This window comes from Phoca vitulina, unplaced genomic scaffold, assembly GCF_004348235.1.
Source record: "Phoca vitulina isolate PV1807 unplaced genomic scaffold, GSC_HSeal_1.0 scaffold25, whole genome shotgun sequence".
Classification (NCBI taxonomy): domain Eukaryota; kingdom Metazoa; phylum Chordata; class Mammalia; order Carnivora; family Phocidae; genus Phoca; species Phoca vitulina.
Window position 1 is genome coordinate 3837026 of NW_022589728.1, and position 26882 is coordinate 3863907.

General features: G+C 35.4%; 1 protein-coding gene across 8 annotated transcripts in view; it reads left to right on the forward strand.

Annotated features, from left to right (window-relative positions):
- Window positions 1-26882, forward strand: part of SNTG1 (syntrophin gamma 1) — a 907627-nt gene that overhangs the window by 738672 nt on the left and 142073 nt on the right. For all 8 annotated transcript variants that reach the window (XM_032421884.1, XM_032421883.1, XM_032421890.1 and 5 more), the window contains one exon: window positions 542-580. In XM_032421884.1, the coding sequence (XP_032277775.1) occupies window positions 542-580 (39 nt within the window). The remainder of the gene's footprint in view (window positions 1-541; window positions 581-26882) is intronic.

Here is a 26882-nt window from a genome sequence, read left to right on the forward strand (position 1 = left end):
TATGTGAAAGAGGAAATCCTTTCTCCGAAGATTGATTTTAAGTTGTTTTGAAATGTCACTCATTAAATTATCTTAAAGTAAATATTATATTTTATTTAGGGTCCCAAATGAAAATATTTTGGCACATGTACTTTATCTTTTAGTATTTGAGTATCCTATTTCCTCTGTTCCCTTGAGTGTTAAAATAAATTGAATATAATATTTCAAAATGAAGAAATAAATTACAAAAGTTACTTTCTATTCTCCATAGGTTGTCATTTAACATTATATGGAAACACAAGCTTTTCATTTTTCATATATGAAAAAATTATTAGATGAAAATATTTTTCAAAATGTTTACATATCAAATTTGGAATACTTTTGATAGCCAAAATTTTAAAGAAAAATTGTAATTGGTGTTTGACATGCAGTGATTTTAGTATGTCAATTTAGAATATCAGTATATATGAACTCACTAAAAATAGAGTCTTATAAAATTTGGGGGCTCTTGTGTAACCTTATGTTTATTGTTCTCACTTTTATTATTTATTTATTGTTGCAGATTAAAAAAATCAACAGAAACTTTCCTGTAAACCAGCAGGTAAGATGGAAAAATATTTGGAGAGACAAATCATATATTTCTTTCATTTTATCAATTATCAAAGATAATCTTGATTACATTTAATTTATATGTGGAAATAATTGGCACTATCATTTGCTCTCCAGGAATATACATAATTTATTAGACTTCTTTCATATTATGTGATATATCTGTTTCTCTAATCATATTAAAAGCAGTTTTAAAAAATATTTTATCTAAGTAAACTAAGTCAAAACTCTATCTGACTGGGGCGCCTGGGTGGCTCAGTTGGTTAAGTGACTGCCTTCAGCTCAGGTCATGATCCTGGAGTCCCGGGATCGAGTCCTGCATCGGGCTCCCTGCTCAGCAGGGAGTCTGCTTCTCCCTCTGACCCTCCCCCCTCTTATGCTCTCTCTCTATCTCATTCTCTCTCTCAAATAAATAAAATCTTAAAAAAAAAAGTTTAAAAAAAAAACTCTATTTGACAAAATACATATATTTATTTAAATATAATGTTGAAGACCTAGGAGAGATATCTACATAAGATAGTTTGACTGTATCTTAACATGTGGGAAACCTATTTTATTTTAGTTCAAGTTAGTTAACATATAGTGTATTATTTGTTTCAAGGGTAGAATTTAGTGATTCATCAGTTGCATATAACCCCCAGTTCTCGTTACATCAAGTGCCCTCCTTAATGTCTTTGATCCAATTACCTGATCCCCTGACCCACTTGCCTTCCAGCAACCCTCAGTTTGTTCTCTATAGTCAAGAGTGTGCTTCTCTCTCTGTTTTTATTTTTTTATTTTTATTTTTTTTAAAGATTTTTATTTATTTATTGAGAGAGATAATGATAGAGAGAGAGCATGAGAGGGGGGAGAGTCAGAGGGAGAAGCAGACTCCCCGCTGAGCAGGGAGCCCAATGCAGGACTCGATCCCGGGACTCCAGGATCATGACCTGAGCCGAAGGCAGATGCTTAAATGACTGAGCCACGCAGGCGCCCCCACAAATAACATTTATTGATTGGGTTCTCCATCTTATATGGGGACAGTCTGTGGAGCCTCCAAATAATTACCATAGTAACATGAAAGGTCATTGATCACAGATCACCATAATAAATACAACAATAATGAAAAAGTTTGAAATATTGCAAGAACTACCAGAATTTGACAGATACACAAGGTGAGCAAATAGCACTGAGAGACTTGTTCAACATAGAGTTGCTGTAAGCCTTCAATTTGTAAAAAAAAAAAAAAAAAAAATTGTGGTACCTGCAAAGCAAAACATGATAAAGCAAAACTAAATAAAATGAGGTGTGCCTATATTCAAGAAAAACAGCTGAATCTTGGTAAGACAGTCAGTTTTGTGGTATTTTAACTTGATCTAGTTCCAGTGCGTCTTCTCCAGCAACACAGGGACCCTGAAATTGGCAACTCACATTCCCAGGGCAGCCTGTCTGCTCAGACCTACTCATTGTCTGGTCCTGCCCCAGGCATCATTTGAAACCAGCTAGCTTAAGATTTATAATCTAATGAGATGTGTATTTCCTTCACTCATTTAAGCTTCCTTGAAATGTGTGCATCTGTGTATAATTTTTAATCCTTTTTTTTTTTTTAAAGATCTTATTTATTTGAGAGAAGGAGAGAGAAAGAGCACAAGGGGGGGAGGGGCAGAAGGAGAAGGAAAAGCAGACTCCCCGCTGAGCAAGAAGCCTGACTTGGGGCTTGATCCCAGGACCCCAGGACCCCAGATGCTTAACGGACTGAGCCACCCAGGTGCCCCCTGTGTGTCATTTTTAAGCAAAATATTCTATTAATGAGATGGCAATTTGTTTTTATTTTGGATTTCAAAACCCAGGTTCTTTTCAATAGGAAAGAAAACTTTTATAAATGTTGACAACAAAACAGAGTCACATAATCTGGGGTAATGAACCGGTTATTGTTTTAGTCCATTTCATAATACTTGGTGATAAAATATCATGGCATTCTATGATTTAAAGGAGAATTCTCCTCAAAATTAGTATTTCCCTATAAATGAATTCTTGTAAAAGCAACTAGCTTATAAATCAGTGTGAAAAGATAGTGGGAGAGGTTTCATAGGAAAAAGAGGACAAAAAGTATTTTACAGTTGAACACACACCAAATTATGCACAAAAATTAGTTACTATAATGATAAAATTAACTACATTTTAGAAATCTTGGAAGAGAGTTGTTTAACTGGTGGGAAAATACATTGATGAATCAGTAGATGATAGGATGATAGGATAAGATAATATATATTATATAGTGTACACAGAATTTTATATTAAGGAGAAGGCACTGATGGGGAAACAGTGGAACACTTAGATATGGGATGGGATCATTTGTACAGTTACAGGCAAGAATGAACAGGTAAAAGCTCAAATTTCCATGAACTTTCTTTGCAGCAATGTTTCACCTGTAGAAGTTGCCTCACAAAGAAATGCTCATAAAGAATTCTCCTCAGGATTTACTATTACTTTTCCAGACTTAAAATGACATTTAGATCCTTGCACATTCCAATTTGGGAAATACAAAATCCAGCTTGAGAGGAGACAGCTTGTGCATAGCCAGTGGAGGTGCCTAATCTTATCCTCCCTCAATCCCACCCTTACTTCATCCCCAGCCTTCTTTCTGCCACTACAGATCGGTTCACATTTTCCAGAATTGTATATAAATGACATCATCAGTATGTATAATTATTCGTCTGGCTTCTTTCACATAGCATAATTATTTTTAGTTTTGTCCTTGTTACCTTATGCGTCAGTTCTTCATTCCATTTATTACTGAGTAATATTTCATTGCTGGCTGTACCACCACTTATATAACCATCCATTCACCTGGTAATGTACATTTGTTCTGTTGTAAGCAAAACTTACACTAAAGTGTACTACAGATAAAGCTTCTATAAATATTTATGGACAAGTCTTTGTGTTGACATATGCTCTTATTTTTGGGGGTAAAATACTAGTCACGGAATAGCTGGATAATATTGGGGTGTATGTTTTCCCAGCTGGCCATTTGTCATACTAGCTGTGTAAAAAGAGTTCCTGGTACGGTCAGTTTTTAGATTTAGGCATTCTAATAGAAAGACCAGTTATGATCGCTCATTGTGGTTTTAATTTGCATTTCTCAAATGACTAATAATGTTGAGCATCTTTTCATGTGCTTATTTGCCATCGATATATCTTCTTTTGTGAAGTGTGTATTCAAATATGTTGCCCCAAATTAGAAGTTCTTAATTATGATGAAGTCCCATTTATCATATTTTAATGGATCATGTTTTTGGCATTATATTTAAGAAATCTTTGACTAGGGGTGCCTGGGTGGCTCAGTAAGTTTTTTTTTTTTTTTTTAAAGATTTTATTTATTTATTTGAGACAGAGAGAATGAGAGAGAGAGAGAGAGAGAGAGAGCACATGAGAGGGGGAGGGTCAGAGGGAGAAGCAGGCTCCCTGCCGAGCAGGGAGCCCGATGTGGGACTCGATCCAGGGACTCCAGGATCATGACCCGAGCCGAAGGCAGTCGCTTAACCAACTGAGCCACCCAGGCGCCCCTGGCTCAGTAAGTTAAATGTTTGCCTTCAGGTCAGGTCATCATCCTAGGGTCCTGGGATCGAGCCCCTCATTAGCTCCGCATCATGCTCTCTGCTCAGTGGGGAGCCTGCTTCTCCTTCTCCCTCTGCCATGGCCCCCTCCGCTTGTGCTCTCTGGCTCCATCTCTCTGTCAAATAAATAAATAAAAATCTTTAAAAAAAAAAAAGAAATCTTTGACTAATCCAAAACAGAAATTTTCACCTATGTTTATTCTTAGATATTTTTGTTTTATAATGTTCTCTCATGTCTTTATCTATTTGGTGCTAATGCTTGTTTTAAGACTGAGGTAGAGATGCAAGTTATTTTTAAATTAATAACTAATTGTTTCAGTGTTTGTTGAAAATACTATTCTTTATCAAATGAATTGTTTCATGCTTTTATCAAAAAATAAATTGATAATTATGTGCAGATGAATTTCTGGACATTCAATTTTGTTGAGCCGGTCTATTTACATATTTTGACACTAATATCACACCATCTCAGTTACTGTAGCCTTTTAATGTCATGAAATCAGGAGTTTAGGTTCCTTAGCTATGTAATTCTTACATGAAATTATTTTAGCTACTTGAAGCTCTTGCTGTTTCTACATTTTAAAAAAAATCAAATTGCCACTCTATTTTTAGAGGTATTTAGATTTTTATAGGGATTGCTTTGAATCTGTAACTAAATTTGGGAAAGTTGACATTTACCAATATTGAGTTTTGAGATCCTTGTACTGGGCATATCTCTCCATTTTTTTAATTTTCTTTAATTTCTCTCAGAAATAGTTTTTATTGTTCAGTGCATAGATGTTGTATATATTTTACCAGATTTATCCCTAAGTAGTTCATAATTTTTAGATGATATAAACATTTTAACATTTCTTAAATTCAATTTCTAGTTTTTCTTTGCTAATGTAATAGAGATACAAATGATTGTTATTTTGATTTTGTGTTCTTTAATCTTGCAAAAATCATTCTAATTTCTAGGATCTATAGCTGATCATGTTTGTCTGTGAATAAATATATTTTTAATTATTCCTTTCCAACATAGGTACATTTTATTTTATCCTTTATTGATTTATGGCAATGTAAGATTCTCCAGTAAAATGCACACTACATTTGGTGAGAGTGGACATTCATACTTTGTTTCTGATCTTTGGGAGAGAGCATTAAATGTTTCAACATTAAGTATGATATGCCCTTCATCATGTTGAAGAAATCCCTTTCATTATGACTTTGTTGAAAAGTTTTTATCATGAATGAATGCTAGATTTTGTCAAATGCCTTGTAGTCTATTAATATGGTGTATTATATTATTTTCAGAAGTTAAACCAATCTTTCATTTTTTGGATATACCCCACTTGATCAAAATGGTTTAAGTTTTTTATATGTTATTGGATTCAATTTTCAAAAAAGTTGTCAAGAATTTTTGCATATACGTTTCTGAGATATTGGTTTGTAATTTTCTCTTCTTTTAATGCCTTTATGTGAAATTAAATTTGATGTGCTATATTTTCACTTATTTCATTCAAGATAGTTTCTAACTTATTATTGTGTTCTTATTTTGCCCATAAATATTTGGAAGAGTGTTGTTTAATTTCCAAATATTTAGGGATTTATATGACCTAATATCAGAGTAATTGTAGGTTTAGAGATTCAGTTGGGAAATATTCACTCTTCTTGAATTTTCTGAAGAAGTTTGTGCAGCACTGGGATTACTTTTTCTTTAAGTATTTGGCAAAATTCCCCCAGTTAAGCTATCTAGACCAGGAGTTTTATTTATTTGTAGGTTTGTAACTAAAATTTATATTCTTTTGAAAGGATAGGACTATTCAGGCCACTTGCTTTTTTTTTGAGTAAGACTTGGTAATTTAGGTCTTTCTAGAAATGCATGCATTTTATTTTAATCTAAGCTGTTAACAAAAATTCATTATTCTTCTCTAATATATATTTTAAGAGTTCTAAATTCTTCTTAAGTAGTGTTTGACTGACTCTCCTCAAGTTTGATATGTTGTATTTTCATTTACAATACACTCACAATATTTTGTCACTTTATTAGTGATTTATTCTTTTACCCATGGTAGTTTAGAGAAGTGTTTAATTTCCAAATGTTTTTGAATCTTCCCTATTTCTTTCTGTTTTTAATTTCTAATTTAGTATAGATTTAGTCAGAGAGCATATTTCATGTGATTCCAAATCTTTAAATTTCATTGAGGTTTATGTTATAGTTTATCCTGGAACATAATACATAAATGTTTATAAAACGTATGCATGTACTCTGTTGATTTGGGGTAAAACATGTTTTTCAAATGTCAGGTATGTCAAAATGGTTGATAGTGTTATTTAAGTCTTATATATTTTTACCGACTTTTTGATTAGTTGTTTTATCAAGTATTATGATAATGTCTAATTCTCCAACTATCATTATTTAAAAAAAATTTTAGTTTTGTCATTTGTTCATTATATACTAGGTTTCTACATTTATAATTGCCATATATTAGTAAGATACTGATATTTTTGTCATCATGAGATGTCTTTTCTATATTTCTTAGCCTAAAGTCTATTTTCTCTGATGTTAATGCTGCTGCTCATCTTTCTTATGATTCGTATTTTTTTAAAGGTTTTTATTTTAATTCCAGTATAGTTAACATACCTTGTTCAATAAGTTTCAGGTGCACAATATAGTGATTCAACAATTCTATACATTACTCAGTGCTCATCATGATAAGTGTACTTACTTTTTAATCCCCATCACCTATTTTACCCATCCCCCACCCACCTCTGGTAACATCAGTTTGTTCTCTATAGTTAAGAGTTTGTTTCTTGTTTATCTCTTTCTTTCTTTTTTCCTTTTGTTCATTTGTTTTATTTTTTAAATTCCATATATAAGAGAAATCATATGGTATTTGTCTTTCTCTAACTTATTTTGCCTAGCATTATACTCTCTAGCTCCATCCATGTAGTTGCAAATGGCAAGATTCCATTCTTTTTTATGGCTGAATAATATTCCATTATGTATCTTTATCCTTTCTTCTATCAATGGACACTTTGGCTCTTTCCATAATTTGGCTATTGTAAATAATGCTGTGATAAGCATAGGGGTGCATATATCCTTTTAAACTAATGTTTTTGTATTATTTGAATAAATACCCAGTAGTGCAATTACTGATGGTAGGGAAGTTCTATTTTTAATTTTTTGATTCTTATTTTCTTACTGACTCCTGTTCTAATCTTTTACATTCCATCTGTTCTCCATTAGTGAAGTTAAAGCATGTTTATTCTAGAAAGCGTAAAGTTGGATCTTGCCTTTTTATCAAAATCTGAGTACAAGATTAGAATCCATGAGTAGGTGTCTGATGGTAATGATGGAAAAATTGCAGAGTTTCAGGTGAGTCTCAAAGTATTAATCTACTAAATTCAAATCCACAATTTCTGTATGTAGAATGTATATGAAAGACTTGGGTGAAGTTAAGCTTGTTGTGATGAGACGTGTAGAGTGGTATCAATAGCTCAAAATTTCCTGACTTTAGGTTATCTTGATTTTGAGATTTGGAACAAAAGAATATCTTCCTTGAGCTTGTGTATTTATCACCAAGATTGTATTTCTTGTAAGAAGTCAATGATAAATTGCAATTATATTCAAAAATCCAAATAAAAAATATGAATTCGATGATTTATTATGGTCAAGTGAAATACATAGAGACATAGAAAATGTAAGAAAGTACATTTTAGCTATATTATCTCATACCTTAATGAACTGGTGAATACAGTTATTTTTTGAAGCACAGATACCATCAGTTAACTGATATATTTATGTTTTTTTAAAAATTTAATCATTTAAAATAAAATCTTTAAAAAATAAAATTTAATCATTTAAATATTCAGATATTCTCATACTATTGGTGAGTGTGAATTGTTATAGTTTTTGGAGGGTGGTTTTGTATTATGTATCAATATTATTTGGCTCAATACTAATCGTCTTTAAAGGATATTGTGAACAGAAAAAAATTACATATAATAGAAAAATTAAGACAAAACAATTGTGACATCAATAACGGAATGGTTACATAAATTTTTACAATCATTCTATGGATTATAATAGCAACAAACTCAAATAGTCCTATATGCACAGAAATAAAAGTTCAAAAATAAACATTCACACACAATGATTTCATCGTTTGGAGTCTTTTATGCCTATGTGCACAGGTTTCTTTTTTTTTTTTTCAAGTTTTAGGATGGTTATCTATTGAGATGGTTAATCTTGAATGTTCTCTAAAAAAGCATTGGAGCTGATGGAGAGATCCACTTTCATGTTTATTTTATATATTTTATGTGTTTGACTTGTTTTTAATGAACATATATTTAGATATTATTTATTAGCTTAAAAATGAAAAATAAAACAGAAATAATCACATATATAGTTTATTACACAAAAAAATAAGAAAATCTAGATAGGATATATACTTTTCTGTGACATAGCAATTCTTAAACTTTCAAGTTTAAACTTTAACCCTTATTTATATTTTGAAAAAATACCAACATATTTCTGAAATACAGAAAAAGAGCACTTGATATTATTAAACTTGAAGGAGATTAATTCTTTCTGGATTAGAGTGCCTACAATCCTCATAGCAGGAGAGTCATGCCATTTACAATAACAAAGAATTGAGAGATAATTTTCTTTCACCAAATTTGAAAACATTCCTGATTTGTTCATTTTCATTTTCATTCTAAAAAACGAAATTAGAAATCTAGTGGAAGAATTAATTTGTGAAGCCTCAAAATATATTCCGACAAATTGACATACAGTGGAATGTCATGATAACATTTAAAGTTATTTTTGACTACTCAGTGAGCCATGACCTATACTGAAATTTGCATTTTAATTACATAATCCTATCCACTGAGGCATGAGTGATTTTCATACACAGTTTGAACAACAGACAGATTTAGGAGAATGACTATGCTTAATACTTGTTTTAATGATTGAAACTGTACAATTTTTAAAAAATGAAATTTGTTTGGATTTCTTATACTCTGTGTAATAGTTTATTTTATCCCATGAGCAAAGCAATAAATGCAGCATGTATATCAAAGCATATTAAAATATAATAAAATATTAATGATTACATAGTAAAAAAGCTTAAAAATTTATAATAATGTAATATTTTAAGATAATCAGAAGTGTTGAGGAACAGTTATTTTCTCTAGAGAAAATGATATAGTACATTTAGAAGTTAGTAAATATTAAATAGTCTATGATAATACATTGAAAGGAAGGAGATCTAGAAGCAGAATAGAACTATGGCTGGAGGAAGAAAGACAAAAATAAACACTTATCAGTTTATTTTGACATTCTGTTCAATTAGAGCATTTTGGGGCTTCTGTGTGGATACCACTACACCTTCATAGTGGACTTGAAAAGATGCTGAAGGAGAAAGTATGGACATGCTAAGGGCATGGACAATAGACATCACAGTTTTGATGGGTGTTAGATTACTTGTTAGAGGTAGAGAGAGGAGAAATTGTCATTTCATAAGATCTCTCCAATAACTTCCAATCACTCTGAATAATACCCAAAGTCTTTACAAGAAAGCATCATTCAGAGTCCCATCAAGAGACAGAAACCACACTAGGTATTTGAACAGAGAGCAATTTAATGTAAAGAACTAGATATAAAGTATTAAATAAGTAACTGAAAAGGTATAAAGAGATTACACAAGGGTTATCACAGAGGTAGCAGAAAGCAGCCCACACACCTAGGGCTGAAAGAAAAAAGGAAAGAGGCAGTACCTGAGTCAGGATACTCTAGAAAAACAGAAACAATATAAGATATATTTTTATTGATATATATATTACAGCTTTGAGACAGAATTCCTTCTTCTCCAGGAATTCAGGTTTTGCTCTGAAGTCCCTCAACAATTGGGAGAGGCCCACATTATGGAGGGTAACCAGCTTTACTTAAAGTTAACTTATTGCAAATGTTAATCATATTACAAAATAGCTTCACAGGTAGGAGTAATTAAAACATAAACACTTAGATGGTGTTTTGAGGAAATGAAATTCAGATGTATGAAAAGAATAGAGCATTGTTTGGCTAGCGCTGGTGTCTCTGAGCTAGAAGAGGGACCCAGTGGAATGGCTCAACAAATCTGGTCATGAAAACATTGGAAAAACTGTAAACAGGATACAGTTGCTGGTATAGGAGGTAATTGCTGCTGTCCAGGTGAAGAAGCCTTTCTGGGGTAATGTTCACAGGAAACATGAGCAAGCAGGAAGTCCACCAGCAGTAAACAGGAAGCAGTAGAGAACAAACAACAAAGTCCCTTCTCCAACCTTGCTGTTTCTTTCTTGAGCCCACCTCCTCTGCTTCCCAGAGTACACAATGCTAGAATCAATCAGCAAAATTTCATCAGTGTAGTAAACCTGAGTTATACTGTGCAGAATATCAAGATGAGCAAGCTCTCTGTGGACTATACTATAGAAAAGAGCAGGAGAGTTGACATTCTCCTGACACAAGCTTGTGGCAAATATACATGACCTGCCTTTTTTTTTTTTTAAGATTTTATTTATTCATTTGAGAGAGAGAGTGAGAGAGAGAAGGAGCAGGGGGAGGGGCAGAGGGAGAGGGAGAAGCAGACACCCCGCTGAGCAGATAGCCAGACTTGGGGCTCGATCCTTGGACTCCAGGATTATGATCTGAGCCGAAGGCAGACACATAACTGACTGAGCCACCCAGATGCCCCCATGACCTGCCTTTTGGATACCAGTCAAAATTATACCCCAACTCTTCATTCTCTCCTTCATGCAACTCTAGCTGCACTGTCTTCTTGCTTCTCATCTATCTTCCTAAGCACACTCCTAACCGAAGGACTGGGCATTTGCTTTTGCTTCTGTCCACATGCCTTTCTATCAGATAAGCACTTACTTTAGTCACTCACTTCATTTAGATCTGATCAAATATCACTATTGAGCACATTTTTCCAGAATATTGTAACTAATATAGCAACTCAATCACTCCATGGTTCTCTATGCCACTCACCTTGTCTTATTTTTCTGCTTATCACTTATCACTGCATACAGTGATACTATACATACAATACTATACAAGTGATACCGCACTGTTCATCTGTTTACTTCTTTATTATATACCTCACCTGAAATAATACAAACTTGTAAGAGTATGGAACTTGTTTGTTCACTGATCTTTCCCTCAGCCATCACTGTACCTGACATATTGTCAAATCAAACTAACTTTTTTCAATGAGCAAATGAATCTTGGCATGCATAACCCAAGTGTCAATGTGACAATGCCAGTAAACTATGGTAAGAATTTCACAATGTGCTCTAAAAAAAAAGAAAGAAAAACCTGAATTTGTGACTCACTAGGAAAGTCAAGATAATTTAAGAATATAATATCCATAAAAACAGGGGTTTTGCTGCTCTTTTATCTTTGTACCCAGAATGCTAGAACTGTTTGATAGACAGCAACTTCTCAATAATTAAATTAATTAAGAAAAGTCAAAGCAAAAGACAGTACTTATTTGTGCCTAAGTTGTTATAATGTTTATTTAAAATTTTATTTATAATGTTGTGGGTTTTATTGTAAAATTGTAAAAAATTATAAATAACGGGAAAATAGTCAACAGAGAAAAAAAAATACCACCACCATAACAACGATGATAATAGCAACAAAATACCTAAATCTAAAAACTGGTAATTTGTTGTAAATTTTCTGTGCATTTCCTTTTTGTTAAAGAATTTTATTTCCTGTGTGTTCATTTCATATTTTATATCTTAAGCATTTCCCCTGTTATATTCATGGTTGCTATTTTAAAATCCATATAATATCATACTATTTTCTCATCATTTAGTAGATTTTTCTCTATGATAAGATATTTCCCCCCCCCAAATGAACTAGAAACTTATTTTAGTTTTCCATTGCTGATGTAGGAAATTACCCAGAAGTAAGCAACTTAAAATGATAAACATTACATAAGCTCACAGTTCTCCAGGTCAGGATTCCTCCATAACTTAGCTTGTTCCTCTGCTCAGCGTCTCCTAAGGCTGCAATCAAGTTGTTGGCCAGATGTGTTCTCATCTGGAAGCTTGACTGAGATAGAATCCACTTCCAAACTCATTAGGTTATGGGCAGAATTCAGTTTCTTTCAGCTCTATGACTATGAGCCTGGCTTCTTACTGCTTGTCAGCTAGAGATTTCAAATACTAAAAACTACCTGCAATCCCCTATCAAGTGGCCCCCTTCATAAGCTGTTCACATGTTCACAACATGGCTGTTTGCCTCTTTGAGGCCAGCAGGTAATTCTCTAGAGTGTGCCAACAAGATGATTTTTTTGCTAGCCAAATATTCTATTGGTTAGAAGCAAGTCACAAGTCCCTCAGGGTAGGAAATTTTATAAGTATATGACTACGTGACTCATTTGCAGTCACCTGTGTATGTGTTCACCACAAAACTCCACAAAACAAATGACTAATTCACAAACACCCAAAAAATAAACCCAAAATTTACTTTGCTATTTACTTCTTACATAATTTCAGTGTTTCATAGTTATTTTCTCATTGGCAGATGAATTACATTCCTATGGCTCTGTGACAAATTACCTCAAACTTGGTGATTAAAATAACACACATTTATTCTCTTATAGTTCTCTAGGCCAGAAGTCAGATATGGATTTCACTGGGCTGAAATCAAGGTGTCAACAAGGTGCACTCTTTACGGAAGCTCTAGGGAAGAATCCATTTCTTTATCTTTTCCTGCTTTTAGAGGCTGTCCTCCTCATGGCCCCACTCCCATCACCTCATCTTTCCCTGTTTTCATTTCACATCATCTTTCTTCTCTCTGCTCTCAACTCTCTCTCTACCTCTCTCTCATAGGGATGACTGTAAATACATTTGGGCCTACCCAGAAAATGCAGGGTAAATTACTCATTTCATAGTGCTTAAATTAATCACACTTGCAAATTTCCTGTTACCATATAAGGTAACATCCACAGGTTCCAGAAATTAGGACATGGATATTGGGGGCAGGGGGGACACTATTCAGCCTATCACACAGCAGGTATTCAAAATTGGTGTGCCTATTTTTTTTTATTTTTTTAAATTTTATTTATTTATTAGAGAGAGAAAGAGATAGAGAGAGCACTGAGCTGGGAGGAGAGGGAAAAGCAGGCTCCCCATGAGCAGAAAGCCCAATGCGGGACTCGATCCCGGGACCCTGGGACCATGACCTGAGCCGAAGGCAGATGCTCAACTCACTGAGCCACCCAGGCGCCCGTGGTGGGGCCTATTTAAATGACAACCTAATTTTTAGCTACTTTCAAGGGTAACATCCAGCAAAACAAAATGAACCACTAAACTCTGTATGTCCTCACTCTCATCCACCCCTTTATTGATATTATTTCCAGGTTTTAGTGGACTTGCCTTTTCATTAACATCATCTAGATTTCTCCTGAAATAAACACACTTTCATTTTTTTTTAAAGATTTTATTTATTTGACAGAGAGAGATATAGCGAGAGCAGGAACACAAGCAGGGGGAGTGGGAGAGGGAGAAGCAGGCTCCCCACTGAGTAGGGAGCCCGATGTGGGACTCGATCCCAGGACCCTGGGATCATGACCTGAGCCGAAAGCAGACGCTTAATGACTGAGCCACCCAGGCGCCCCACACTTTCATTTTTTTACAGTCTAATTGTTAAAGTTTAGAAATCACTGAATGTAAAAACAGATAATTACTTCACTTCCCAAGGGCAACCACTATAAACACAGTTTTTCCCATATTTGTCTTATGCATGTGCTTGTTAATTTTTTGTACAGTAGCATATTGTATGTATAACAATGTTTTATCCTGTACAACTTCACATTTAAATTATGTGCATATTTCCATTCTCCATTATGGAGATTCTCTACTTTGGAGAATTATAGGAGTCATGCTCTCATTAATAGCACTATGATAAATATCATGGCACATGCAAGTGTTCAATGATTCAGATATGAATTTGAGATACATTTTAAAAATGGATTTTTATTTCAAATATGATGAATATTTGAAATTCTTTTAATAGTAATAGCAAAAAGGGTATACCAGTTTATAGTACCTGTACAGTGTGTGTGAGGGATTTCTCTGCCTTCATCTCTGAGCCAGCATAGGACACATGGCTCAAAGAAAGCCATATCAGTTTGGGCCTCTTGTCCATTCTACTAAATGCCCATTATCTTTTTCCTTTCAAAGGCCCCTGATTTAAGAGCTTTCTACTTGGAATGTAGTGGTTCATAATCTTCAGCTTCCCTCCTAGACATATCTGTGGTAAAGTAATATGGTTCTATCAGTTTTCTATTGCCACCATAACAAATTAACACAAATTTAGCAACTTAAACAACACATATTTATTACTTTATATTTCTGTAAGCCAGAAGTAGTACATGGTTTCATCAGGTTAAAAACTAAGGTCCTGGGAGGATTGTGTTCTTTCTGGAGGATCTAAGGAAAAACTTATTTCCTTGCTCAAACTTTTCCAAGGTTCTTGGCAGACTGCAGATCCTGTGGTTATAGGTCTGAGGTCCCCAGTTCCTGGCCAGTTGTACCTTGCTGGCTGTAAGCTGAGAGACATCCCATGATTCTAGACATCGCTGTATTACTTGGCTCTCTTCTACCATATTCAAAACAAGAATAGTGATTGAATCCCTCTCATGCTTTGAATCTCTGCTCTTTCTTCTATCACATTTCTCTGATGAATTCGTCTGCCACCATCTTGTACTGTTAAAGATTTATGAGATTAGATTGAGCTCATGGGGATATTTCAGGATAATACCTGCATCCCAAAGTCCTTAACTTTAATCATATTTGCTGAGTCCCTTTTGGCATGTGAAGGAGCATATTCACATGGACATGTTTGGAAGGTAATAATTATTTCCACCATAATGGAGATGACAGGGTAGATAGCATACATAGCTTTTGAAACTGGACACAGCTCATATTTGCTGTGGGCCTTTTAAGTTTTTTACCCTTTTTGGACTTCCATTTCCATATCTGTAGAATGGAAATAGTGATTCTGGTTAAGAGAAGCAAACAGTGAGCAAATACATATTTATAGGGAAAGTATCAGGTTGTCCCATCTAGAGGAGATCGGGGGCCATTTTAGTCTGTGTATTGAATAAAGGTCTCACCTAGAAGTGAGACATGCCTGGGAAAGATGTAGAGGAATGAAGCAAAGTTCTAAGTCAAGCCTGTTCAGGGGGAACTGATTTTGGGTTTCTCCTAGAATCGAATAAAGTTATTTTGGCTAGAGTATACTTGATGACAAAGAAAGTGGTCCCAGATGAGCCTGGAAAGGTAGGCAGTTACTAGGTCATGCAGTGCTTTGCAATCCAGGGCAAGGGGATTGAAATTCATTAACTGAAATGGAAAGACAAGAGGGTTAAGTGGAACTGTGAGCATAAAGAGATACCATTATTTGAGATGCGGTTATTTCATGAGAATTTTACTTTCTATGCAATTTATTTTCATTGTGATAGTCATAATTTTATACTGTTTAAAATTTTTCAAGGAAATATAGCATTCTTTGAGATATGAATCATATTATGTCACATGCATCCCTCTTGGGGCAACAGCTCATATATTCAGAGGTAAGATAAAGCATCCTCACCACAGAACTTGAGTTATCGCCATCCTGAGATATAGGTACAAAGTGATGGATTCATGTAGTAATATCACAGGTCTTCCAAAATGTAAAAGATGTAAGGGTGGGGGAAGGAGGCTCTTGTCCCTTATTTCCTTTCAAATATTTGGTCCAAGCAGATTTAAGCAGGGGTTTTACTAAGGTATTATAGCCGGTCTTGGTTAACAATGATAAAAAGCAAAGATGTATTATCGATGGTTTTCTAATTCTTTAGAGAACAGATAAAATCAAGAGGATAATTAACAGGTCTTAATATAAACTTAAAAGTTGATCAAAAAGAAGCTGTTGAAATTTAATTCTACAGGGGCGCCTGGGTGGCTCAGTCGTTAAGCGTCTGCCTTCGGCTCAGGTCATGGTCCCAGGGTCCTGGGATCGAGCCCCGCATCGGGCTCTCTGCTCAGCGGGAAGCCTGCTTCTCCCTCTCCCACTCCCCCTGCTTGTGTTCCCTCTCACTGTCTCTCTGTCAAATAAATAAAATTTAAAAAAAAAAAAAAAGAAATTTAATTCTACAACCTAAGAAAGCAAAATGATAAGAGCAAAGCCTAATTTGATCAATCATCCTGACAAGTATATATTGATGACTTATGTACATATACAACACTGATTGATGTAGAAGTTAATTTGGAAACAAATTTTAACATTGTTATAATCTAAAAACATTTAATTTTATTTTAATTATGTAAAACTCTTAAGGATTATGGAGAAAAAATGATGAAGTACATCTCTCAGATTTTATATCCAGTTGCTTTCCATCTTGCTTTCCTCTGCTGCAGCCACTCTGGTATACTGGCCATCTCTCAAACACACTGAAGGTTCTCATTCTCAGGTCTTTGTGCTGATTTCCATCTGCCAGCAGTGTTCTTCCACCTGGTATTCCCATGCCAACTCTTGATCTGCCTCAAGAATATGCTCATAGGTGCCTTTCTCCCTGAGCCTACCTGACTTCTCTAATTAACCTACTTGCAACCACTTTATCCCATGTCCTGATCTATTTTTTCATTCCTCCAGAATATTAAAAAACACAGTAGAAAAACATTTATTAGTTTTATCAGGTATATCCTAAAGAGCCAAAATAGAGCTCAGTAATTATTTGCTGAATTACAGAATGCATAACATTATATAAGTAATGCTAATTATATTTTCATTACTTCCAAACACTTCAACTTGTGTAGAGTTGATCCTGTTATAATGACATATTTTTCTATTAATCTGTATTTTCTTTCCTCAGATTTAATTGTTACAGATAACTTAGAAAAAAAAGTGGGTATGTGTATTGGTATGTGGTTGGTATTTGTCCTTATTGTCCTTGGGAACTCACCATCATTTTTTTTTTTTCAATTAATCACTTAGTGAGGATATCTCATTCTTTGTGAATTAAGCATCAGATCAACTTATATTTAAAAATTGCATGTTGGCAATGATATTTCCATATTCCTCTTGAAACTGTGATTTTGGCCAAAAGGAAAAATACATCTGAAAATAGCAAAATATATAGAATTACAAAAATAGTTAATAAGATATCATAAATGAAATCAAATTGAAAAATTGTGCCAACGTTTTTTGCTTTCTTGTTATTTCAAAGACTTTAGTAGACTAAAATTAGTTCCTGAGGACATACTAAATTAAGAATATTTGAATAATTAAGGGTTTGGAGAATTTCAATTATATATCTCCAAAACTAAATATATCTCCTCAGAATTAAATATTTCTAAACTAATTGGGGGATGTTTTGTATGAACATGTTTATTGAAACTCCACCTTTAAGGGTTTTTTTCTTTCTGAATTGCTTATTGTTATACTACAGAAATGAAACTGGCCTTTATGGGTTGACTTTGTGTCCCGCAATTTTGCTGAATATGTTTATTAACTCTAAACGTTTTTTTTTTTTTTTTTTTCCAGTAGAATCTTAGCATATTCTACATATAAGATCATGTTGTCTATGAACAGATTATTTTACTTCCTTCTTTCCAATTTGGAAACATTTTATTTATTTTTTTCTTGACCATTTGCTCTGGCTAGAATTTGAATAGAAGTGGTAAAAGCAGTAAACCCTGTCCTCTTGCTGATCTTACTGGGAAAGTTTTCAGTCTTTCATCATTGAGTGTAAGGTTAGCTGTGGGCTTCTCTCGACAGTCTTTGTTGAGGAAATTTCCTTCTATTTCTAGTTTGTTGAGAAAATGTGTTGGATTTGTCAAATCCCTTTTTTTCTTTTTTTTGGGCATCAATTGAAATGATCATGTAGCTTTCCCCTCATTCTGTTAATGTAGTTTATTACATTGATTGATTGCTTTTCATATGTAGAACCATCTTTGCATTCCAGGAATAAGTACTATTTGGTCATTGTATATAATCTATTTTTTTAAAAGATTTTATTTATTTGAAGGAGAAGGGAGAATGCCTAAGTGAGGTGGGGAGCAGAGGGAGAAGGAGAGAGAGAGAGAAGCAGACTCCTCCCTGAACAGGAAGTCCAACACAAGACTCAATTCCAGGACCGTGAGATCATGACTTGAGCCACAGGCAGATGCTCAACCAACTGATCCACCCAGGTGCCCCCAAAGTATAAAATCTTTTTAATGTGTGTTGAATTCTATTTGCTAACATTTTGTTGAGGACTTTTGAATCTATATTCGTCAGGTATATTGGTCTTTAGTTTTCATTTCTGGTAGAATTTTTATCTAGATTTGATATCAAAGTAATATTGCCCTCATAGAATAAGTTTGGAAGTTTTCCCCTTCTTCAGTTTTTTTTTTAATAATTTTTAATAATTGGAGGAGAATTAGTATTAATTAGTATTAATTAGTATTAATTCTTCTATAAATGTTTGGTAGAATTCACCAGTGAAGCCATCTAGTCCTGGACTTTTTTCTGCTGGGAGGTTTTGATTACTAATTCAATCTCCTTACTAGTTAGGTCTCTTCAGATTTTCTCTTTCTTCAAGATCCAGTGGTGGTAGACTGTGTATTTCTAAATTTTTTTTCATTGAATCTAGGATATTAAGTGTCTTGGCATACAGTCATTTATGGTACTCTCTTACAATTTTTATTTTTATAGAACTGATAGCAATGGCACCGCTTTTATTTCTAATTTTAGTTACTTGGGTCTTTTTTCTTTTTTTCTTAATCAATCTAGCCAAAAATTGTAATTTTTTAAATCTTCTTAAAGAACCAACTGGTAGTTTTATTTATTTTGTCTATTTGCTTTTGCATTTTCCATTTTGTTTGTCTCTGCTTTAATCTTTATTATTTCCTTTCTTCTGCTTATTTGAGGTTTAATTTGTTCTTTAAGGTGTTAAGTTTTGTTTTCTGTGGAATTGAAGAAAAGTGTAAGTTTTAATATTTATTAGAGGATCCATTTTCATAAGGAATATCTTTACCTATGTTCATAGTTTTAAAAGCAGCTTTAGTGTAACTCATACCCCTGAGTTCCATAAAATAAGACAGTAAGGTTACAGTCAATGTGTTGATTTTAACAAGGTACTTAGTAAATGGCAAGCCTTAAATACAACTTTAAGTGAACAGACACAGTTTTCTACATTAAATTTTGAAATCTTTACAAATACAGTTTCCTCAACAAACATTTATAACCTGAGGTTTACAATTCAAAAATCCCTGAAATTATTAAATTAAATATTTCAAGATTTCTCCTTTTATTAGTAAACAGAATATAGAATAAGTAAGAAATTAAATTAAATTTTATGACAATTTATGTGTGAATAATATAACATATAACTGATATATGAATGTGACTTTTTATTTTTTTATTATGTTATGTTAATCACCATACATTACATCATTAGTTTTTGATGTAGTGTTCCATGATTCATTGTTTGCATATAAAACCCAGTGCTCCAATCAGAATGTGCCCTCCTTAATACCCATCAACAAGATAACACATCCCCCCACTCCCCTCCCCTCTAGAACCCTAAGTCTGTTTCTAAGAGTCCATAGTCTCTCATGGTTCGTCTCCCTCTCCAATTTCCCCCCCTTAATTTTTCCTTTCCTACTTTTTTTTTTTTTTTTTAACACATAATGTATTATTTGTTTCAGAGGTACAGGTCTGTGATTTAACATTCTTATGCAATTTACAGTGCTCACCATAGCACATACACTCCCCAAAGTCTATCTCCCAGCAACCCCAACCCTCCCACTCCCCACCACTCCAGCAATCCGCAGTTTGTTTCTTATGACTAAAAATTCCTCATATCAGTGAGGTCATATGATACATGTATTTCTCTGATTGACTTATTTCACTCAGCATAATACCCTCCATTTCCATCCACGTTGTTGAAAATGGCAAGATTTCATTCCTTTTGATGGCTGCATAATATTCCATTGTATATATAGACCAAATCTTCTTTTTTTTTTTTTTAAAGATTTTATTTATTTATTTGAGACAGAGAGAATGAGAGAGAGAGAGAGAGCACATAAGAGGGGGGAGGGTCAGAGGGAGCCCGATGCGGGACTTGATCCAGGGACTCCAGGATCATGACCTGAGCCGAAGGCAGTAGCTTAACCAACTGAGCCACCCAGGAGCCCTAGACCAAATCTTCTTTATCCATTCATCTGTCGATGGACATCTTGGCTCTTTCCATAGTTTGGCTATTGTGGACACTGCTGCTATAAACATCGGGGTGCATGTACCCCTTCAGATCCCTACATGTGAATCTTTGGGGTAAATACCCAGTAGTGCAATTGCTGGGTAATATGGTAGCTCTATTTTCAACTTTTTGAGTAACCTCCAAACTGTTTTCCAGAGTGGCTGCACCAGCTTGCATTCCCACCAATAGTGTAGGAGGGTTCCCCTTTCCCAACATCCCCGCAAATATCTGTCATTTCCTGACTTCTTAATTTTAGCCATTTTGACTGGTGTGAGGTGGTATCTCATTGGGGTTTTGATTTGGATTTCCCTGATGCCAAGCAATGTTGAGCATGTCTCTGTTGGCCATTTGGATGTCTTCTGCCCATTTCTTGATTGGATCATTTGTTATTTGAGTGTTGAGTTGAATAAGTTCTTTATAGATTTTGGGTACTAGCCCTTTATCTGATATGTCATTTGCAAATATCATCTCCCATTCTGTTGGTTGTCTTTTCGTTTTGTTGACTGTTTCTTTTGCTGTGCAAAAGCGTCTTATCTTGATGAAGTCCCAATAGTTCCTTTTTGCCCTTGTTTCCCTTCCCTTTGGTGACGTTTCTAGGAAGAAGTTTGTGCGGCAGAGGTCAAAGAGGTTGCTGCTTGTGTTCTCCTTTAGGATTTTGATGGACTCCTGTCTCACATTTCGGTCTTTCAACTATTTTGAGTCTTTTTTTGTGTGTGGTGTAAGGAAATGGTCCAGTTTCATTCTTGTGCATGTGGCTGTCCAGTTTTCCCAACACCATTTGTTGAAGAGACTGTCTTTTTTCCATTGAACATTCTTCCCTGCTTTGTCGAAGATTAGTTGACCATAAAGTTGAGGGTCCATTTCTGGGCTCTCTCTTGGATTCCATTGATCTATGTGTCTGTTTTTGTGCCAGTACCATACAGTTTTGATGATGACAGCTTTGTAATAGAGCTTGAAGTCCAGAATTGTGATGCCACCAGCTTCGCTTTTCTTTTCAACATTCCTCTGGCTATTCGGGGTCTTTTCTGGTTCCATACAAATTTTAGGATTATTTGTTCCATTTCTTTGAAAAAAGTGGATGGTATTTTGATGGGGATTGCATTGAATGTGTAGAATGCTCTAGGTAGCATTGACATCTTCACAATATTTGTTCTTCCAATCCATGAGCATGGAATGTTTTTCCATTTCTTTGTCTCTTCCTCAATTTCTTTCATGAGTATTTTATAATTTTCTGAGAACAGATTCTTTGCCTCTTTGGTTAGATTTATTCCTAGGTATCTCATGGTTTTGGGTGCAATTATAAATGGGAGCAACTCCTTAATTTCTCTTTCTTCTGTCTTGTTGTTGTTGTATAGGAATGCCACTGAATTCTGTGCATTGACTTTATATCCTGCCAATTTACTGAATTCCTGTATGAGTTCTAGCAGTTTGGGGGTGGAGTCTTTCAGGTTTTCCACATAAAATATCATATCATCTGCAAAGAGTGAGAGTTTGACTTCTTCTTTGCCAATTTGGATGTCTTTTATTTCTTTTTGTTGTCTGATTGCTGTGGCTAGGACTTCTAGTACTATGTTGAATAGCAGTGGTAGTAGTGGACATCCATCCCATGTTCCTGACCTTAGGGGAAAGCTCTCAGTTTTTCCCCATTGAGAATGATATTCGCTCTGTGTTTTTCATAGATGGCTTTTATGATATTGAGGTATGTACCCTCTATCCCTACACTCTGAAGAGTTTTGGTCAAGAAAGGATGCTGTACGGGGCGCCTGGGTGGCTCAATCGTTAAGCGTCTGCCTTTGGCTCAGGTCATGATCCCAGAGTCCTGGGATCAAGCCCCACATCGGGCTCCCTGCTCTGTGGGAAGCCTGCTTCTCCCTCTCCCACTCCCCCTGCTTGTGTTCCCTCTCTCGCTGTGTCTCTCTCTGTCAAATAAATAAAATATAAAAAAAAAAAAAAAAAAAAGAAAGGATGCTGTACTTTGTCAAATGCTTTTTCTGCATCTATTGAGAGGATCATGTGGTTCTTGTTCTTTCTTTTATTAATGTATTGTATCACATTGATTGATTTGCAGATGTTGAACCAACGTTGCAGCCCAGGGATAAATCCCACTTGATCGTGGTGAATAATCCTTTTAATGTACTGTTGGATCCTATTGGCTAGTATTTTGGTGAGAATTTTTGCATCCATGTTCATCAGGGATATTGGTCTGTAATTCTCCTTTTTGATGGGGTCTTTGTCTGGTTTGGGGATCAAGGTAATGGTGGCCTCCTAAAATGAGTTTGGAAGTTTTCCTTCCATTTCTATTTTTTGGAACAGCTTCAGAAGAATAGGTATTAATTCTTCTTGAAATGTTTGGTAGAATTCTCCTGGGAAGCCATCTGGCCCTGGGCTTTTGTTTTTTGGGAGATTTTTGATGACTGCTTCAATTTCCTTAGTGGTTATAGGTCTGTTCAGGTTTTCTATTTCTTCCTGGTTCAGTTTTGGTAGTTGATACATCTCTAGGAAAGCATCCATTTCTTCCAGGTTATCTAATTTGCTGCCATAAAGTTGCTCGTAATATGTTCTTAAAATTGTTTGTATTTCTTTGGTGTTGGTTGTGATTTCTCCTCTTTCATTCATGATTTTATTTATTTGGGTCATTTCTCTTTTCTTTTTGATAAGTCTGGACAGGGGTTTATCAATTTTGTTAATTCTTTCAAAGAACCAGCTCCAAGTTTCGTTGATCTGTTCTACTGGTCTTTTGGTTTCTATTTCATTGATTTCTGCTCTGATCTTTATTATTTCTCTTCTCCTGCTGGGTGTAAGCTTTCTTTGCTGTCCTTTCTCCAGCTCCTTTAGGTGTAGGGTTAGGTTGTGTATTTGAGACTTTTCTTGTTTCTTGAGAAAGGCTTGTATTGCTATATACTTTCCTCTTAGGACTGCCTTTGCTGTATCCCAAAGATTTTGAATAGTTGTGTTTTCATTTTCATTTGTTTCCATGAATTTTTTTACTTCTTTAATTTCCTGGTTGACCCATTCATTCTGTAGTAGGATGCTCTTTAGCCTCCTTGTATTTGAGTTCTTTCTGACTTTCCTCTTGTGATTGAGTTCTGGTTTCAAAGTACTGTGGTCTGAAAATATGCAGGGAATGATCCCAATCTTTTGGTACTGGTTGAGACCTGATTTGTGACCTAGGATGTGATCTAGTCTGGAAAATGTTCCATGGGCACTGGAGAAGAATGTGTATTCTGTTGCTTTGGGATGGAATGTTCTGAATATATCTGTGAAGTCCATTTGTTCCAGTGTGTCATTTAAAGTCTTTATTTCTTTGTTGATCTTTTGCTTAGATGATCTGTCCATTTCAGTGAGAAGGGTGTTAAAGTCCCCCACTATTATTTTAATGTTGTCAATGTGTTTCTTTGCTTTTGTTATTAATTAGCTTATATAATTGGCTGCTTCCATGTAAGGGGCATAGATATTTACAATTGTTAGATCTTCTTGTTGGATAGATCCTTTAAGTAGGATATAGTGTCCTTCCTCATCTCTTATTATAATCTTCGGTTTAAAATTGAATTTGTCTGATATAAGGATTACCACCCCAGCTTTCTTTTGGTGTCCATTAGCAGGGTAAATTGTTTTCCACCCCCTCACTTTCAATTTGGGAGTGCCTTTGGTCTAAAATGAGTCTCTTGAAGATGGCATATCAATGGGTCTTCTTTTTTTATCCAATCTGATACCCTGTTTCTTTTGATTGGGGCATTTAGCCCATTTACATTTAGGGTAAGTATTGAAAGATATGAATTTAGTGTCACTGTATTGCCTGTAAGGTGACTGTTACTGTATATTGTCTGTGTTCCTTTCTGATCTATGTTTCTTTTAGGGTCTCTCTTTGCTTAGAGGACCCCTTTCAATATTTCTTGTAAAGCTGGTTTTGTGTTTGCAAATTCCTTTAGTTTTTGTTTGTCCTGGAAGCTTTTTATCGCTCCTTCTATTTTCAATGACAGCCTAGCTGGATATACTATTCTTGGCTGCATATTTTTCTCCTTTAGTGCTCTGAATATATCCTGCCAGTCCTTTCTGGCCTGCCAGGTCTCTGTGGATAGGTCTGTTGCCAATCTAATGTTTCTACCTTTGTAGGTTACAGATCTCTTGCCCTGAGCTGCTTTCAGGATTCTCTCTTTATCTCTGAGACTCGTAAGTTTTACTATTAGATGTCAGGGTGTTGACCTATTTTTACTGATTTTGAGAGGGATTCTCTGTGCTTCCTGGATTTTGATGCCTGTTTCCTTCCCAAAATTAGGGAAGTTCTCTGCTATAATTTGCTCCAATATACGTTCTGTCCTTCTCTTTCTTTCTTCTTCTTATGGGATCCCAATTGTTCTAATTTTGTTTTGTCTTATGGTATTACTTATATCTCGAATTCTGCCCTGGTGATCCAGTAGTTGTTTATCTCTCTTTTTCTCAGCTTCTTTACTTTCTATCATTTGGTGTTCTATATCACTGATTCTCTCTTCTGCCTCATTTATCCTAGAAGTTAGAGCCTCCATTTTTTATTGCACCTCATTAATAGCCTTTTTGATTTCAACTTGGTTAGATTTTAGTTCTTTTATTTCTCTAGAAAGGGTTTCTCTAATAACTTCCATGCTTTTCTCAAGCCCAGCTAGTATCTTTAAAATTGTCATTCTGAACTCTAGTTCTGACATCTTACTAATGGCCGTATTGATTAGGTCCCTGGCAGTCTGTACTGCCTCTTGTTCTTTTTTTTGAGGTGATTTTTTCCATCTTGTCATTTTGTCCAGAGAATAGATGAATGAGAGAACAAAATGCTAACAGGGTAACAATGACCCCAGAAAAATATATGCTAAACAAATCAGAAGAGACCTGGAACCAGGGGAAAAGAAAGGGAAAGAAAGAAAAAAGAAAAAAGAAAAGAAAATGAAAAGAAAAAGAAAAAAAAAGAATATGAACAAATATAATCAAGTTGGTGCATAGATCAGTACCACACACTAGATTTTGGGTGTATTTTGGTCTGTTAGAAGAAAGTGCCTCCCAAAATTTTAAAGAAAGAAAAACTTATATATGTACGAAAATAAGGGTAAATACAATAAAGGGATGGAATATGACTGTAAAGGTGAAAATTATAAAAGATTTTATGAAAGGAATTGATAAGATAAGAAGTTGGTTGAAAAAAGAAAGAAGAGGATTAAAAAAAAAATGGAGAGAATGTGATCAGGCAGGAGACTAGGACAAAGCCATACACTAGAGATTTAGGGTATATTTTGGTCTGTTAGAAGAAACTGTATCCCCAAATTTTAAAGAGAGACCAACTTATATATATGTACCAAAAATAAGGTTAACTACTTTGAAGGGATAGAATATGACTCTAAAAATGAAAAATAAAAAAGATTTTTAAAAAAGGGATTGGTAAGATGTTCGTTGAAAAAGGGAAAAAGAAAAATTCAAAAAAAGAAAAAAGAGAAAAAGAAAGTTAAAAAAAATTAACTTTGAAAGACTAAAGAATCATGGGGGGAAAGCCATGAATGCTATGTGCAGTATTCCCCTAGCTCTGGAGTTCTGCTGTTCTCATTGATTGGTAAACTTGGTCTTGGCTGGCTGTTTTTGCTGATCTTCTGGGGGTGGGGCCTGTTGCCATGGTTCCCAAATGTCTTTGCCAGAGGCAGAATTGCCCTGTCCTTGCTGGGTCCGGGCTAAGTAATCTGCTTGGGTTTGCTCTCAAGAGCTTTTGTTCCCTGCAAGCTTTCCATACAGCTTTGGAGGACGAGAGCGAAAATGGCGGCCTCCCAATCTCCACCCTGGAGGAGCCAAGAACTCAGGGCCCCACTCCTCAGTGAGCCCTCAGAGAAAAGCAGTCAGTCACTTCTGTCTCCACGGTCCCCAGTCTCACTCCGTGCTCACCCAGCCTGTGACCGCGCGTTAGTATCTCTGGCACCCGACCCAGTGTGGAGTCTCCAAACCCAGCAGATCCCTGTGGTGTGTTCCCGCACTGCTCCTCCGGGGTAGGAAGGGGAGTCTCCCCAGACCTGCCGCTTGTTGGGTCCCTGGTGGAGGAGCAGTGGCCTGACTGTGCCGCGGATCACAGTTTATGGCAACCCCGAGCTCAGAGCCCACTCCTCGGCTGTCTCTGCAGCCGGCTTCCCCGCTCCGATACCTGGGAGCTCTGCTGCACTTAGGCACCCCTGGTCTTTCTGTCCCATGAGGGTTCCACCCCCCGCTTAACCACTGGAGCAACATCCCTCAGCGGAGCTGACTTCTAAAAGTTCCGATTTTGTGCTCCGTGGCTCTATCACTTACCAGAAGTGGCCGCCAGAGGCCCCTTCCCCCGTCGTCTATCTTCCCAAATATCGCCTCGGATTCACTTCTCTGCACATCCTACCTTCCAGAAAGTGGTCGCTTTTCTGTTCAGAGAGTTGTTGCTATTCTTTTCTTCGATCTCCTGTTG